The 14,379-nt window shown below is 41.9% G+C and overlaps 3 protein-coding genes across 3 annotated transcripts; 1 reads left to right on the top strand and 2 right to left on the bottom strand.

Annotated features, from left to right (window-relative positions):
* Positions 1-20: 20 nt before the first annotated feature.
* On the bottom strand, positions 21-4,341 carry LOC135632053 (growth-regulating factor 5-like). The gene is made up of 4 exons (XM_065140363.1): positions 3,659-4,341; positions 2,456-2,825; positions 386-858; positions 21-306 (listed from the first exon to the last, which is right to left on the bottom strand). Exons 1-4 carry the CDS (start codon positions 3,855-3,857, stop codon positions 299-301), a joined length of 1,050 nt encoding a protein of 349 aa, XP_064996435.1. The 5' UTR covers positions 3,858-4,341; the 3' UTR covers positions 21-298.
* A 2,422-nt stretch (positions 4,342-6,763) lies between these two features.
* Positions 6,764-9,279, top strand: LOC135632054 (3-dehydrosphinganine reductase TSC10A-like). The gene is made up of 3 exons (XM_065140364.1): positions 6,764-7,351; positions 7,547-7,694; positions 8,714-9,279. Exons 1-3 carry the CDS (start codon positions 6,824-6,826, stop codon positions 9,007-9,009), a joined length of 972 nt encoding a protein of 323 aa, XP_064996436.1. The 5' UTR covers positions 6,764-6,823; the 3' UTR covers positions 9,010-9,279.
* A 566-nt stretch (positions 9,280-9,845) lies between these two features.
* On the bottom strand, positions 9,846-13,575 carry LOC135631336 (pentatricopeptide repeat-containing protein At4g02750-like). Its single transcript, XM_065138924.1, has 2 exons — positions 11,300-13,575; positions 9,846-10,452 (listed from the first exon to the last, which is right to left on the bottom strand). Exon 1 carries the CDS (start codon positions 13,469-13,471, stop codon positions 11,477-11,479), a length of 1,995 nt encoding a protein of 664 aa, XP_064994996.1. The 5' UTR covers positions 13,472-13,575; the 3' UTR covers positions 9,846-10,452; positions 11,300-11,476.
* Between the last annotated feature and the right edge of the window lie 804 nt (positions 13,576-14,379).

The following is a 14,379-nucleotide window of genomic DNA, read 5'->3' as shown; positions in this document are numbered from 1 at the left end:
TCTCTCCTTTGGCCATCAAGTGAGCAAATGTTTCCAGGCTTAAACCTTTAAATGTACCTCTTGTAGGTTCATACCAGATGACTAAGATAAAAAAGACTACCAATGGCAAACATCAGTAACATAACACTTGTTGCATGCAGCTACCACATACAGTTTCAGTGCATGAAATAACAAGAAAGCAGACATGAAAATTCCACTCCAAATCAGAGAGATGACATCAAAATGCAGGCAAAGTTCCTGCTGTGCCTCGTCCGATGGAGGTTTAAAGATGGCATCCAAAGGTCGAAGTACTTCTCCCTCAATCATCTGCCGAGATAAGGATCATAGATAGATACCATGTAAGAACAAGAATTACAAGTATACAACGAATCTGAAAAGGACTTACCATTAGGGGACTTAGAAGAGGTGGTCGAAAAGTCCGAGGAGGACATCGGGAATGAAATCGAGAGCTGGGTTGTGGAATATGATGTTCGGTTGGATCTATCTTCTTCCATATCGGACCAAGAATCTCTTGTCTTGGGCCATTCATCGAAGAAAGGTCGGAGGAATTGGCTTTCTTGCTTCACAGACTCTGGTGAATTGAACTCACCCCCAATGAATGAGTGTTGTTGCTGCTCCGGCTGTCGTGACATTGAACTGATTGTTACGTGCCCGAGATCTTGAACCGACTGAAGCTGAGTGTACGCACTCTGCAGAGGAGAAGGATCTCTAGCTTTTGAAGATGGAAACAATGACACTCGGGATGGCATCAAGTGCCATGAGCTGTCAACTGGGTCCATTCCAAGACCCCTTGCACTACCAGAGGCTTCCGAGAAGAAACTCTGCTCATCAACTCCGGGTTTAACACCAGAGAAGTACCTACAGGTTCCAGTTGAATGAATTACTACTGATAATAACAACAGGCAACTGATTAGGGCATATAAAGCATCAACTTTAACCTAGTGAACCCGCTTAAAATTACTTTGAAACTCACTACTAAACACACCACTAGTTTGCTGCTTTGCTACAATTTTTTCTCATGGTGTTGCTTCCCCTACATGTACCCACAACTATTCTCACTTCGGGCAATTAAGTTCTACAGCAAAAGAACTAGGGTACAGAAACCATAAAAGCAAACGGATTCAAGCATGTTTATGCATGAACTTGAAACCAACACGAGATGCTTAAAAGTATGGTCTATATGTTGCTTCACTCGATGACTTAAAGTCACAGTAAATCACCCTCATTGGCTGAATAAAATGATGATGTCCTGAATGCACATGGTGTGTATTCCTGTAGAGTATGGCATTCAGATATCTACAAGCCAATTGAGTATCCAAATTGGCAAACCCATTTTCACTAGGCACTATAAGAACACCCGATAACTATGACATCTGATGAGTTTGAGAGTAAATGAATATTAATGATTTCCGGAGAAGATCATTATTTTTTTTTTGAACTATGAATATTAAAAATATGATAACATTTTCTTCCTTATGTGGAAGCTGCTTTATTGAAGATATACTTTTTCCTCTAATAATCTCAAACTCCCAAATTCAGAGATCCGTAGGGTGCATAATGTCTGTTAAAATCATAGTATACACCTAATAGAAATTAGCAGTAACAGAAGCTTGTTACTTCCAAGGCATGTTCCTAAAAATCCTCTATGATAAGACAGCAAAAATTAGACAATCAAGCATAGAACAGGCTGAGATAAGAACCATGTCAATGAAACAATTAATATTTTTGCTACTTATAACCTGGAAGCAAACAGGAACTATTTTCAAAGTACAGAAAAGCCATTAGTCAGGACTGAAAGCACAATTGTCATGTTCTACCAATGATGTTTAGTAGATGTCATCTCTATCCCCATAGTGCGAAAAACAAAATCGTAATCGTGCATAACCTGAATGACTGCTTAACATCCGGCTTCCTCTGATACAATGATTACTAGCCTTTGGCATTGCCTCATACTTCCACAGGAAAAAATAGACCATGAAAGAATAGCACATTACCTGTTCACATATGTTAAATGACGGCATAGAATCAACCAATCTCACATTCCGTACACAAAGGCAGCTCCGAAACAAAGCACAAATATGCTCAAACTATACCTAGAAAAGCTGTAAACACAATCTAACTGGCTGTAAAACTAATTTTGTGATTCCTCCAGCTCTGACAACTAAAACCTTCCTACTAGTTTCTATAATTATGGCATGTAGTCAGCAACTTAGTCTCAGATTGTCCCAAGTGGACAAAAAAGATAATAGAACACAATCAACAAGTCGCTACAGCACAAGTGGAATACCAGACTGCTGTGCACAATGTAGCTATGTTTACCAACAGATAAGCACAGATGATGTCAAGTGACCATTCTAATAAGATTTGCACCATATATGCAAACAGAAACAACCAGAGAGAAATCCTAAGACTGTTATGTGTACTGCCTCTTCAAGAGGGGGAAAGAAAAAGATACCTGTTACCATAAGGGCCAGGGTCCATGGGCAGATGCAATGAGCTGGAGGCACCAAGGCACAAACTTTGTCTACCGCTGTGACCGGCAACGGAGTACTGGGGAATGCTCTGCAAGCCTCCTCCACTGCTGACACTCCCACTGCTCCCGGTGGGAGTTAGTGATGTCGTAGTAGATGAGGCCGACTGCAATTGGGAAATGGATTGTGATTCCACAGGCTTTCTTGAACGGTTGCGGCCACGATGCATGTGGCGCTCGCAATACTTGGAGTCAGGATGTGCATCCTTGGAGCACCGCCACTTCTTCCCATCAGTTCGACGGCACCGCCCTGGCTCTGGATCCAGCTTCTTTCCATAGAAGGAGCAGTAGGCTACTGAACTCGACAAACACCCAACCATATCAACTTTCATGAAAGATGGGTGGCTGTATGTAATCAGAACACCAAGATCCTCACCACAGACTAGGAGGAAAATTCAAGGAAAGGCACCATTTTCCCCATTCATGTAGCTAATTGGATTAATAGAAACTACATCTCTATAGTCTATACCATGCATTTTCCAAACAAAAACAAGTGCTGAAAAATCAATGAAGATTTCATAAGTCTTAAAGCATAATTTTCACTGTATAAACCATTTATTTCACAGGCATACAAGAAGAGCAAAAATCTGGTTAACATGGCAGCAGAACCAAAATGATCTGATCCAGGGAAAAAGATGAAACCGAAAAACGAGAAATCAAGCTGATCAGCACTTGCAGATGTACTTCATTTCTTGAAAAAAGCACTGAATATTATAAAAAACAGAGCAAGGTGGCATGATATTAAAGGAGAAACCTATGATCAGGACAAGTAGTACAGGTAGACTATTTAATTCTTGAAGCCCTTGGCATTCACAAAAGAAAAAGAAAAGAACCGAAAAAATGTTCCCTTGTGCAAGAAAAATTAGAGGAAGAACCACTAAGACCGCTCGATCCCGAGAAGCCACCAACTCTAAGCTTCAAATGATTCAAATCCATCAGGAAAAGGAGAAAACAGATGTGTAAAGTTCGAATCTTTCGATCTTTTGATGGTTTCGATCACTAGAAACCATCAAAAAAACAAGAAAAAGCGCGATCTTGATACTTACTCCATCGCGAAACCTCAACCAAAACCATCAGCAGTAACCCAAAAGAAGGAAAAGACCAAAGCACACGGTAAGATTCGCTTACGCGCAGGGTGATGATAGTATCGGCCAGGCAAGGCCTCAAAGCTGCGCCGGATGGGAATCAGGAGCTCCGGCGGCACGGGCACCCCCGCCGTCAGGTACTTATAGATCAGCGCCTGGTGCTCCAGCTCCTGCCACTGCGCCGCCGTGAACGGCGGCCTGCCCCCCATCCCCCCCGCCGCCTCCCCCACCGTGCTGTTCATCTGCCGGGGAACACCAAAAGCCCGAAGAAACACGAGACCCAGAAGAACAAGAAGCGAAAAAAGAAGGCACCTTTGACCTCACTCATGGCGGAAACCGAGACACGCGGTCGGCACTCCCGTCGGCAAGCGCGAAGAACACCGCTTTGCCATACCCGAGAGTAAGTAAAGAGGCGGTCGAGGTGAGCGTGAGAAACACACACAGACACAGACCGGTAATCAGCTGCAGAGAGAGGCAAGTTCTTATAGACCGCAGAGGAGGTGGCTGTTCTCTTTAACACAACTATACACGCATATTAATGGTGAGGGTGTGAGGATGGGATGAAGAAATGGAGAGAAAGAAGGTGGAGGCGGTGGTGGTGGTGGTGGTTGTGTGTATGGAAGGGGGTGGTGAGATGGAGCATTGCGATGGGAGGGAGAAGGGGGTGGGCTCTGTCTCTATCTGCTACTTTGGGTTTCTCAGTGTGTATTGGGAAGAGAGACAGTATCTGTTTCTGAGCAGGAAAGAAGAACTATTTAAAGCAGACAAAGTTTTACATGTTGCTTGTGATATTTTAATGCCTCTGCATCTCATGCACTCATACAGTAAATGTAGTTGTTGGGAGGGTGGGGACACTCTTCTCCTTCAATTCATTCACACTCTTACCTTGTAAGTGTAGATTAAACGATTCACTTACAGTTGATTCTTTGAACATATCAATCAGTCACCTTCTCCTTTATGCCTTTGTGGCTTCCAAATGGGGTTTCTCCTTATATTTCTTTTCAATGAAAGATTGATATCAACAACACCAGCTGCTTGAGTATATGAAGGATTTAGGCTTAGGAGAAGGGAGACAGACAGACAGACAGCTGCTTGTGTCTGATGAACTAATTGCAGCATACTGCAACTTCACAGACAAGACAAGCAAATACTACGTTGCATCAACATTAATTCTGAGATATTTTGTCTCAGGAACATAAGATACTGGAAGGATGAACCCTAAAGTTCAAACCAAGTGGGTGCCAACTTTGGGTCAAATAATTGGGCAGCCTTTCCATGGGTAGCAAGTGGATTCTATCACTTCCACTGCCCCCACATCTCTTTTTTACTTGAGTACCAGCAGCTCCTCCAGCTGCAGCAGCATGGTAAATTTGTTTGCTGCTTTGCCAATCTCCACCTTCATCCCCTCAGCCATGACTTGGCCTGCACTCCTCCAGGATGTGGAGGAGGGCCCGTCCCTTTCTCTTTGTTTGCTGCTTTGCCCAACCCCAAGCAACCAAACCAAACTCCACCAGTGCTAAAGGAGAAGGGGAGGAGCAACCGGAAGGCCAAAGAGGGTAAAAAGAGGAGCCCTGTGAGGTTCCACAGCTCGGTGATGCCCCCTTCTCCGTGGCAGCAACCTCACGTGGTGGTAAAGCTGTGTTCGTAGCCGAAGAACCAAGAAGCATCACCTTTGTCGGTGGTTAAGAAACTGATGAGAGGGATGGAGGAGGCATATGATCAAGATAGGCCTCACTGTGGTCCTTCACAGGTTTGCTGCTCCTTGGCAATGATCATTTTACAGCCATTTATGTCATCAAATATATACATATATATATATATAATCGATTTATCTTTGCCTTGGAGGATGTGCAACATCAACCTTTCGAATCTGATTTTACTTGTACTGACGTACTACCGTGGTAAATTTTGACAAGGCTGATCTCTTTCACGGAGACAACAGGAGCGATGAACACACGCGCACTGTTCTGAACATTTGGAGGAAACATTTGAGAGCGCATGGGGAAAAGATATCATTCGCTGCAACCACTGTTTGAATCGAGCCTTGCAGAGCAGTTAGCTAACAGCAAGCACCAAGCAGAAGCTTTGTAGTATCAGACTACCATCTCAAGAGATGGCATGTCAGTACTACTGTGCTTCCGAGCTGTGTGACCCAATCCTGCATCCACCATGAATCAGCTCAACTCAGTGAAGTGCTTCAGTACTGATTTGATCTACATGGCTTGGCTTCTTGATCTGTTAAAGCTGGTGACACAGAAATTTGATCTACCAGAAGAATGTTGGCTACAGAAGTCAATGATCAAAAAGAGAAACTGAACAGAGAGAGCTCCACCACACACGAAGCATTTTGTCCGAGCATTTGGGAGTTCTGAAGGTTCAGTGGAAGAAAGTTTCTGCAGTCTTTTGCAGCTCCACCACACAAGAGCTGCAGAGGAAGGCATTGAGGCTTTCTGTGTGGGAGTTGGACTGAATCTGACACTTCTGTTTGCACATTTGCAGCTGTTCTTTAGCGACAGCCTCCCAAGCCGGAGCTGAACAACATGTTTCCAAGTGGTTTGTGGCATTTTGGACATGAGCAAAAGTGTTTCTAAGTGCACTTTGCCGAGTATCTTCTGCAATCTAATGGGATTCACAATTGTTTTTGGACTTCTAAAGCACTTTGACGGATGAGAAATTTAAATAGAAAAAAGGAATTCTATGTGAAAGAAAAAAAATATCTTAAAAATTAGAATTTGATTGTTTATAAATGATGGAAAGCCAATGTGAGAAGATACAGAAGGAAAAAAAAAAATCTTGTGGATTTATATTCTCTATGTAATAAAAATGCAAAAAAAGAAATGGAATTACATATTCTTCAACTTGTTTTTTCTATATATATATATATATATATATATATATATATATATATATATATATATATATATATGCAGAACACTATGTTCTTTTAGTACGAGCTTACCATGAAGTGCTCCAAAATGGCCTGTCGATCCCCTTTAACGTCCGATAGATAAAGCAGGGTTTTAACTCACAAAGAGCACAGAAGATAGACATGAGAGGGTTCCATGACGTCATACCTGGTCGTTACATCTGGTGGATACGGTGTTTCCTGTCTCGACCCAACACTCCCATTTCCAGTAGCTACTGTTCCATCATCAAAGCATTCAGATCCTTCTCGGTCTGCTCTCCTCGTAGGAGGAATCGACGATCGATGGCTTCCCTCTTCTTCCTCTTCGTCCTCCCGTTTGTCGTCGTCCTCGTCGTCCTCACCGTCATCGTCCGTCCCCGCCCCGTGCGGATCCCCCTCAAGGGCCGCCATGTCCTCATATCCGGCGGCTCCAGCGGCATCGGCCTCGCACTCGCCCGCCGCGCCGCCGCGGAGGGCGCCCGCGTCTCCATCCTCGCCCGAGATCCCGACCGCCTCCGGGACGCCTGTGACGCCATCCGCCTTGCTACCGGCGTCGACGCCGCCGCGCTCGCTGCCGACGTTCGCGACCCCGAGGCTGTCGCCTGCGCCCTCGAGGCCGCCGGTCATATCGACGTCCTCGTCTGCAACCATGGCGTCTTCCTGCCGCAGGAGCTGGATCGGCAGAGCCTGGAGGAGGTCCGCTTCACGGTCGAGGTCAACCTCATGGGCACGTTCCACCTCATCAAGGCCGCGCTCCCCGCCATGAAGCAGAGGGCAAAGGAGAGTGGCCTCCCGGCCTCCATCGCCATCATGTCCTCCCAGGCCGGCCAGGTAATTTGCATTACTAACCTCCGAAACCATATCGATTTGGATTTCTCGTCCTTTATCACCTTATATCGATCCAAAGATTTAATTTTTCTACGAATTCTGAGATCGGCTTCATCAAAATTTATGCCTTTTCCAAAGATTTCTTCTTGTCGATTGTGTTATGTTCTTCCAGGGCATGTACTGACAGCACGAGTGCAGGTGGGTATTTATGGTTACACGGCATACTCAGCCAGCAAATTTGGGCTTCGAGGCCTCGCAGAGGCATTGCAACACGAGGTTATTGCTGATAGCATCCACATAACCCTCATATTTCCTCCTGATACAGAAACACCAGGGCTTGCTGAAGGTGTAGAATACACTGTCTTATGCTTTTTGTTTCCATTTTTGTTGATACTTATCATACCACTCATACCACATTAATTCAGAAGAAGATATGAATGTTTAGGTTCTTTGTGCGATCTCTAATGGGTTTTGCATTTAAATTTGGAATCTCATATTGTACTTAGAGATATTTTAGGTAAGTATCATTTTATATGCAGTATTTCTCTTGGAAAGATTGTTACATTTTATGACTATCATTCAAATTCATTTTTGGCCTTTCTCATATCGACAACTGATTAAATAGTTGCTCATAAAGATTGCAGATGAGGTAGTCTATTTGGTAGGTTCATATTCATAGTAGGTTCAGACATTTTCACTTAGGATAGCTTTTTGTTTTAGTATTCATATTTACATTTTACTGATAATGTATTTCAGGATTATTTATTGTATCAATATCGAAGTAACATACCATATATGTTTTATTGATCTTATAGATTATTTTAAACTATACTATATTTTTCATGTGTCACTTATTATCTTTATCTTGACTCTTCTTTTCATTTTTGGGGATGGGGCGCTTTGCTTTGTAATTCTTTTATTTTTTGTTTAGTTGATCCTCAAGCATAACTCTGATATGGCAACGATCCAGGATGTTATTTAACTTCCCAATTCTTTCTACTTTTAAGATGAGGAAAAAGTTTGAAGGCCAAAGGGACATTGTTTGGCCAAGAAAATTTCCTCCTCAGTGCCAAGGTTTTTAAGAAGTATCTTTATAGCCACCATGAAGCATATGTTATATTCTGCTGGTTTCCTTATTGTCATAATTATGATCTGAAGTTTGTCACTAAAGCTTATGTCTAAATTCAGTGATCGACATGTTTATTTAAAGATAAGTACAGTAGATAATATAGTCATTACTTCGTAACTTTTGTGGAGGCTAAAGTGTGCCAAAGCCATCTGTTCAGGCAAAAAGTTGTGAGATCATTTTTTCTGTCATTAAAAGTTTTACGGCACTCGATAATCAAGTGTGCTTTCTGATTGCAGAACGGAAGAGAAGACCAGATGTTACAAATATGATAGCAGCATCTTCAGGTGGGATGAATGCTGATGATGTCGCCCAGAAAGCTTTACATGGACTCAAATCTGCACAATTTGTTGTTCCTTGCAACTTTGAGGGAACCATGCTATCTATCGCAACAGCTGGTTTGTCTCCTCAGAGATCATATCTCATGGCATTTGTCGAGGTACTCGGTGCTGGTTTTATGCGCTTTCTAGGCCTGTGCTTCCAGTGGAATTGGTTTAACATCATAGATAAGTGGTACACCAAGAAGACCATGTAGTTGAGAATGTCTTCTCTTGCTGCAATCTATTTGTGGAGGTTGCTCTATTTTCCATAAATAAAAGTAGTATGTTGTTTGATGTACTGCAATGGGATTCAGCAGATTTATTTTTGCATTTTTTTGGTACAATTTGTATTCAAAGTGCCATATGTTGGTTAAGTCACAAGATGGCCGCATTCAAACAGAAGCGGAGGATTGTTTGTCGATTAACACTGAAGAAAAAGTGGATGCAGGTATCCGGTTTTTGAAAACTTGAAACTCTTGAAATTACTGATGATCGTTATCTGTTAGTAGTTAGATCTAAGCATTCTGTATAAACTATTCTAATGGTGATAATTTCTGTCTAGTGAATATTATAGCAATCTGTTTTGTTCTGCACATGTGTCCCTACTTACCTCTTCCTTTACCAAGATCATTTTCATAACACAGTAAGAGTATGGGTTGATAGTCAAATGAGTTTGGAGATAGAAAAAAAGTATCAGAAACATAATGTAATTTATGGCTGAATGCAGCAGTACTTTCAAGATTATGCTTGACTTCTATTAGTTATTTGGCAACATATACAGACATTGTTGTTTAACGCCTACTATAGTGCTTCATCTACAAGTGTCTTCTTCATCAATTCTGCTAACTGAGTTCAGCCAGGATTCTAAGATCTTGCAATGCGAATTTGCATTCTGCATTTTCAAGAGGGAAAAGTCAAGTCGGAATTATGACTATAATTTTGAAGTTTGCTTTGATCTTTTGCACATAGCTCTCCAATGCAGAGGATGGTTGAATTGTGAAAGATCTCTTGAAGCAGAACAAATATTGATCCTGCAAGCAAAAACTTCAGATGAATGCTAAAGAAATCCAATTTCGATTCAACATCACAAAACAACTCCCAAGCATGAATGGTGTACAAAGTGTTTTTTACCCCAAAATTGGAGAACACAGAACATGTCACAGAGAAGATAAAAGGCCCAAGAAAACCAGAAAGAATTGCATGAACTGCACAAAGAACAACAGCATCATGCGTCATTAGCATTCCTTTATTCTTCGCCTAAATATGAACGGTAACAAGATCAATAAGCTATTTTATTTTGCTGAAGCTATTACAAAATGCTGTGATCTGATTTTGACCATATTTCTGCAAAATGAATGACCTTTTCAGAGCCTTTTCCTCTGCACAAGCCAATACCATCTTATCAAAGCTTCCCTCCAATGTAGTCTTCTATCTTTGTAAAAAAGATTTCAGGCATAAAGAAGAAATGGCACATCATCTTGCTGATCCACTGTTGATACAACAACAATAGCTGTCACCATCCAATATCAGTATGTAAACATGCAAAAAAGAGGTCATATCTGCTCTCATCAAGCTCTTGTACAGACAAGACATCTGGTACAGGACACCTTCAGTTGCAGCCGATCCTTGGTATGCAACCTTTCTTTTCGCTGCTAACCCTGCGAAAATAAAATAGATGCCTTGGATGATTTAGAGGTTCCCCATTATGCTTCATGAATTGTGATCTTGACATCCGCTATAGAAATTTAGTTAATCGAAAGAACTTGACAACTATAATATGAATGACAACGTCTGTTCTATTGGACAGAGTTTCAGAAAGATTTTTTCATGAAACATCTACACAATGGATGATTTGTCATGCATATATGATCCTTTTAAGCTCAAATAGTTGCAGTGAAGATGAATAATTTGTCTGGAAGGTCAATGTGAAGAAAAAGTCAACTACATCACAAATTAATATAGGTTTTTTAGATAAAAATGATCAAATTATGAAACTGAAGATACTGTCATTTTTCTTTTACTTCTATATGCATACAAGAGGCAATTATTACATACTGATAATTATTACATACTGACATACTGATAATGTCATCAAAAGGTAATTATGGGGAAAGATGATAACAAGATGGTAACAGGAGTCAGAGAGAATAAGAGAAGTTTAGAATCAGTAACATAAATGTGATTGGAGATGGCACTAATAAAATGTACATGCAGCAGAACGTAACATGGTCACACCAAACATGTTCCTAAAAGAGAAGAAAACCTGACTTCTACAGGTAGTAAGTACTATTTCAAAATTGTGCAACTTTTTCTTGAGAGGTTCAACGAAGGCATGTAAATGTAGTATTAGTATTCCAGAACAAACAGATCTTGGTTAGTATGGAATGGGCATGTCTTGAAGAATGAGAACTTAAAAAAATCACATGATTATAAAATTATTAGGCACTGATATTTACTTTGTCTATAGTTGCTTGCAAAAGGTAGGGTTTGGTTTGATGTTTCTACCTCAGTTACAGGCCTTAAAGATGAGGTAGTCTTACAGGCTCTCTTTTCCTGTTCTGTGTTCTTGCCTTTCTGAGATAAACTGCTTCAACATTTCCTCTTTGATATCTTGGAGCACATTTTGTAGCAGAAAATTTCTTAATAAACTAACAAAGGAGAGGCATCTTTATCGATGATTAATCAGCAGGCACCCTCCATTATGAATGCAAGATTGTCTAGTTCTTGGCATATCTTCTCAATGAAAGGATCTGATTTATCATTAGATACAAAGGAGCACATTTTCCCCTTCACCTCAATCCAACTGCACCCAGTCTGTTTCTTTAGACCTCGGTCTTTCATCAACATTCTAACACTTTCGGCACTCTTCCACATTCCTTTTGCAGCATACATATTTGATATAAGAGCATGCATTCCTCCATCAGGAGGTCGAGCATCCAAAACCCTTTTTGCAGCTACTTCTCCCAGCTCCAAGTTCCCATAATATCTACATGAACTTAATAAAGTTTCCCAAGCAGTTGTTTGAAGCTGTACTGGTATTTTTTTGGTAAATTCATGAGCTTGAGTAACAAGGCCAGATCTTCCAAGGAGATCAACCATGCATGAATAATGTTCGGGTTTGGGAATAAAATTCCAATCCTTTTGCATAGAATCAAAATATTGACACCCTTCGTTAACCAAACCTTTATGAGAACATGCGAGCAAGAGGCTCAAGAATGTTGCATGATCTGGATTAAACCCATTTCGAATCATTTCATCGAAAAGCTTGAAAGCTTCCATTGCGAACCCATGGTAAGCATATGTTGCAATCATGGCATTCCATGTGATAGTATCCCGCTTTATAATGCACTCAAATATTAGAGCTGCTTCACTGATCAACCCACACCTAGAGTACAATGAGATTAATGAACTCATGACCAATGCATCATGCTGATAGCCAACTCGAATCACACACAGGTGGACCATTCTCCCCCAGCCAAGAGCAACAAGAGAAGCACACACTGAAATTACCACACTGAATGTGCCTTGGTCCGGCTTAAATCCTTCTCTGATCATATTACAGAACAAAACCAATGCCTCGTCACTTCTGTATCCAGAAATCAATGTGTTCCATGAAGTCTCACTTCTTTGTGGCATTTTATCAAACCAGCATTTTGCACCAGCCATATCATCCTGTTGAATGTAACCCTGCAAGATAGTATTCCAGGACACTACGTCTCTATTAGGCATGTCAGCAAACAATCTCAGAGCATCCTCCAGCATGCCATTCTGGATGAATCCTCCCATCATCGTGTTCCATGTCATGACATCATGATCAGGCATCTCATTAAATATTCTCTGTGCAGCTTCAATATTTCTGTTCCGCAAATAACCATGCATAAGTGCTGTCCATGACACAATGTCCTTTTCAGGCGTCTCATCGAACAGGTGCTGAGCAAGCTCCATCTTCCCAGCTCGTGAATAACAAGTAATCATTGTGTTCCAAGAGACCACATCCCTTTGGGTCATCTGACCAAACAAATCCTCTGCATCCTTGAGACGACCTAGGTCAACATACCCAGATAACAGAGCGTTGCAAGTGGAAGTCGAATGACCTGCAGCCTGATCGAACAAAACCCGTGCCTCGTTAATGAGTCTGCTCTTCAGGTAGCCAGTAATCATGATCGACCACGAGACGTTGTTCCTCACCGGCATATCATCAAACACCTCTCGCGCCTTCCCAATCTTACCATTGTTGATGTACCCCGACACCATCGAATTCCAGCAGATCACGTTCCTATCGGGAATTCTGTCGAACAGTTCTCGCGCCTCGTCTATCAGCCCGCACTTAGCATACCCGGTCAGCAGCACGGTCCAGGAAACAACGTTCTTTCTGGGCATCGAGTCGAACACCCGCTGCGCGTCGGCGATCCTGCGATTCTTGACGAGGCCGGTGAGCATGCAGTTCCAGGTGATCAGGTTCCTGCGCGGCATTTGCTCGAAGAACTGCCATGCGCTCTCCACCTTGCCGTCGTTGAAGGAACCGGTGATGGCCGAGTTCCAACGGAAGATGTCGTCACTCCTCCGCAACTGCGGATTGGACGCGGTGGTTAGAGATCGACATGGATGGTCGAGGAGGAGGTACCGAAGTGAGCAAAAGGCCGATCTATCTCTGACACACCGAACTCGAGAGAGCATGTCGTTGGGTCGGGAAGAACCATGACGGGCGTGATCGCATGATTCCTCGGTCGGACCGAACCACCCACCCCTGAAAGGTTACGGTAGTGATGACGTCACCTCTCACATTGCTGTCGAGTGGAATCCAACACGAATAAATACGATTTGGGCAGAATGAATCTTAAAAAACAAAGAAATTATGGGGGTGACGTGTCCTGCTATTCGGATATTATTTTTCTATTTTTATAAAGAATAAATGATGAAAGTAAAAATTAAATGCAAAGAGCTTGCATTGACGTTGGCTTGGAAAGAGGACTTAGTTGGATCCGAGTTAACTTAAAACTTGGACAATCAAATCCAACACTAATAGATTAATACTAGAAGAAAGGCCTTTAAGATCCTCGAGGACTTGAGTCCAAAAAGTCTCATCTAAATACCTTCCAACACCCAACCAACTCCAACTATCCCGAATTCTCTTGCTTTGACTCCCCACGGTCAAGGATTCTGCTCATCGATTGGTCCTACCTCTCCATTTACAATTCCTAACTCCACCATTTTCCAATGACTCTTCCCATATTCAACTCTCAACCAACTCCCATCCGACACCATTTACTCTAACATTCCAAGCTCTTACTCCATCCTTTGTGCCCACTCGCAGCTCGGTAGTTGCATCTCACCTAGCTCATGCACCACCAAAAGAGAACTCACCTTTACTAGCCCAAAATTTCATTCCACTGCCAACACCAAAATTCCCAACAAGTCAGTTGCCCAATCCACTATTCTCCCAACTAAGGTTTGATAATCACCTCAATGAAATATACCGAGAGCTAGAGGATATTTGAAAAGAAATAAAACTAGAAAAGTAACCTAAGGAGGATTCCTATTTACGATTTATTTGTAAAAAAAATTAACGAGAAGCCAATGCCACT

Source organism: Musa acuminata, chromosome BXJ3-2, assembly GCF_036884655.1.
Source record: "Musa acuminata AAA Group cultivar baxijiao chromosome BXJ3-2, Cavendish_Baxijiao_AAA, whole genome shotgun sequence".
NCBI classification, from domain to species: Eukaryota; Viridiplantae; Streptophyta; class Magnoliopsida; order Zingiberales; family Musaceae; genus Musa; species Musa acuminata.
Note: the sequence above shows the minus strand (reverse complement) of the source record. Positions and strands in the feature narration are given on the sequence as shown.

Bases quoted from the DNA above. Each gene is read 5' to 3' on its own strand.
- LOC135632053 (XM_065140363.1), bottom strand. From the start codon at position 3,857: ATGAACAGCACGGTGGGGGAGGCGGCGGGGGGGATGGGGGGCAGGCCG. The intron at 2,826-3,658 runs GTAAGCGAATCT...TGTCGAGTTCAG, and splicing joins ATACTATCATCACCCTGCGC to TAGCCTACTGCTCCTTCTAT. The intron at 859-2,455 runs GTATCTTTTTCT...TGGAACCTGTAG, and splicing joins CCTGGCCCTTATGGTAACAG to GTACTTCTCTGGTGTTAAAC.
- LOC135631336 (XM_065138924.1), bottom strand. From the start codon at position 13,471: ATGCTCTCTCGAGTTCGGTGTGTCAGAGATAGATCGGCCTTTTGCTCA.
- LOC135632054 (XM_065140364.1), top strand. From the start codon at position 6,824: ATGGCTTCCCTCTTCTTCCTCTTCGTCCTCCCGTTTGTCGTCGTCCTC. The intron at 7,352-7,546 runs GTAATTTGCATT...GCACGAGTGCAG, and splicing joins TGTCCTCCCAGGCCGGCCAG to GTGGGTATTTATGGTTACAC. The intron at 7,695-8,713 runs GTGTAGAATACA...TTCTGATTGCAG, and splicing joins AACACCAGGGCTTGCTGAAG to AACGGAAGAGAAGACCAGAT.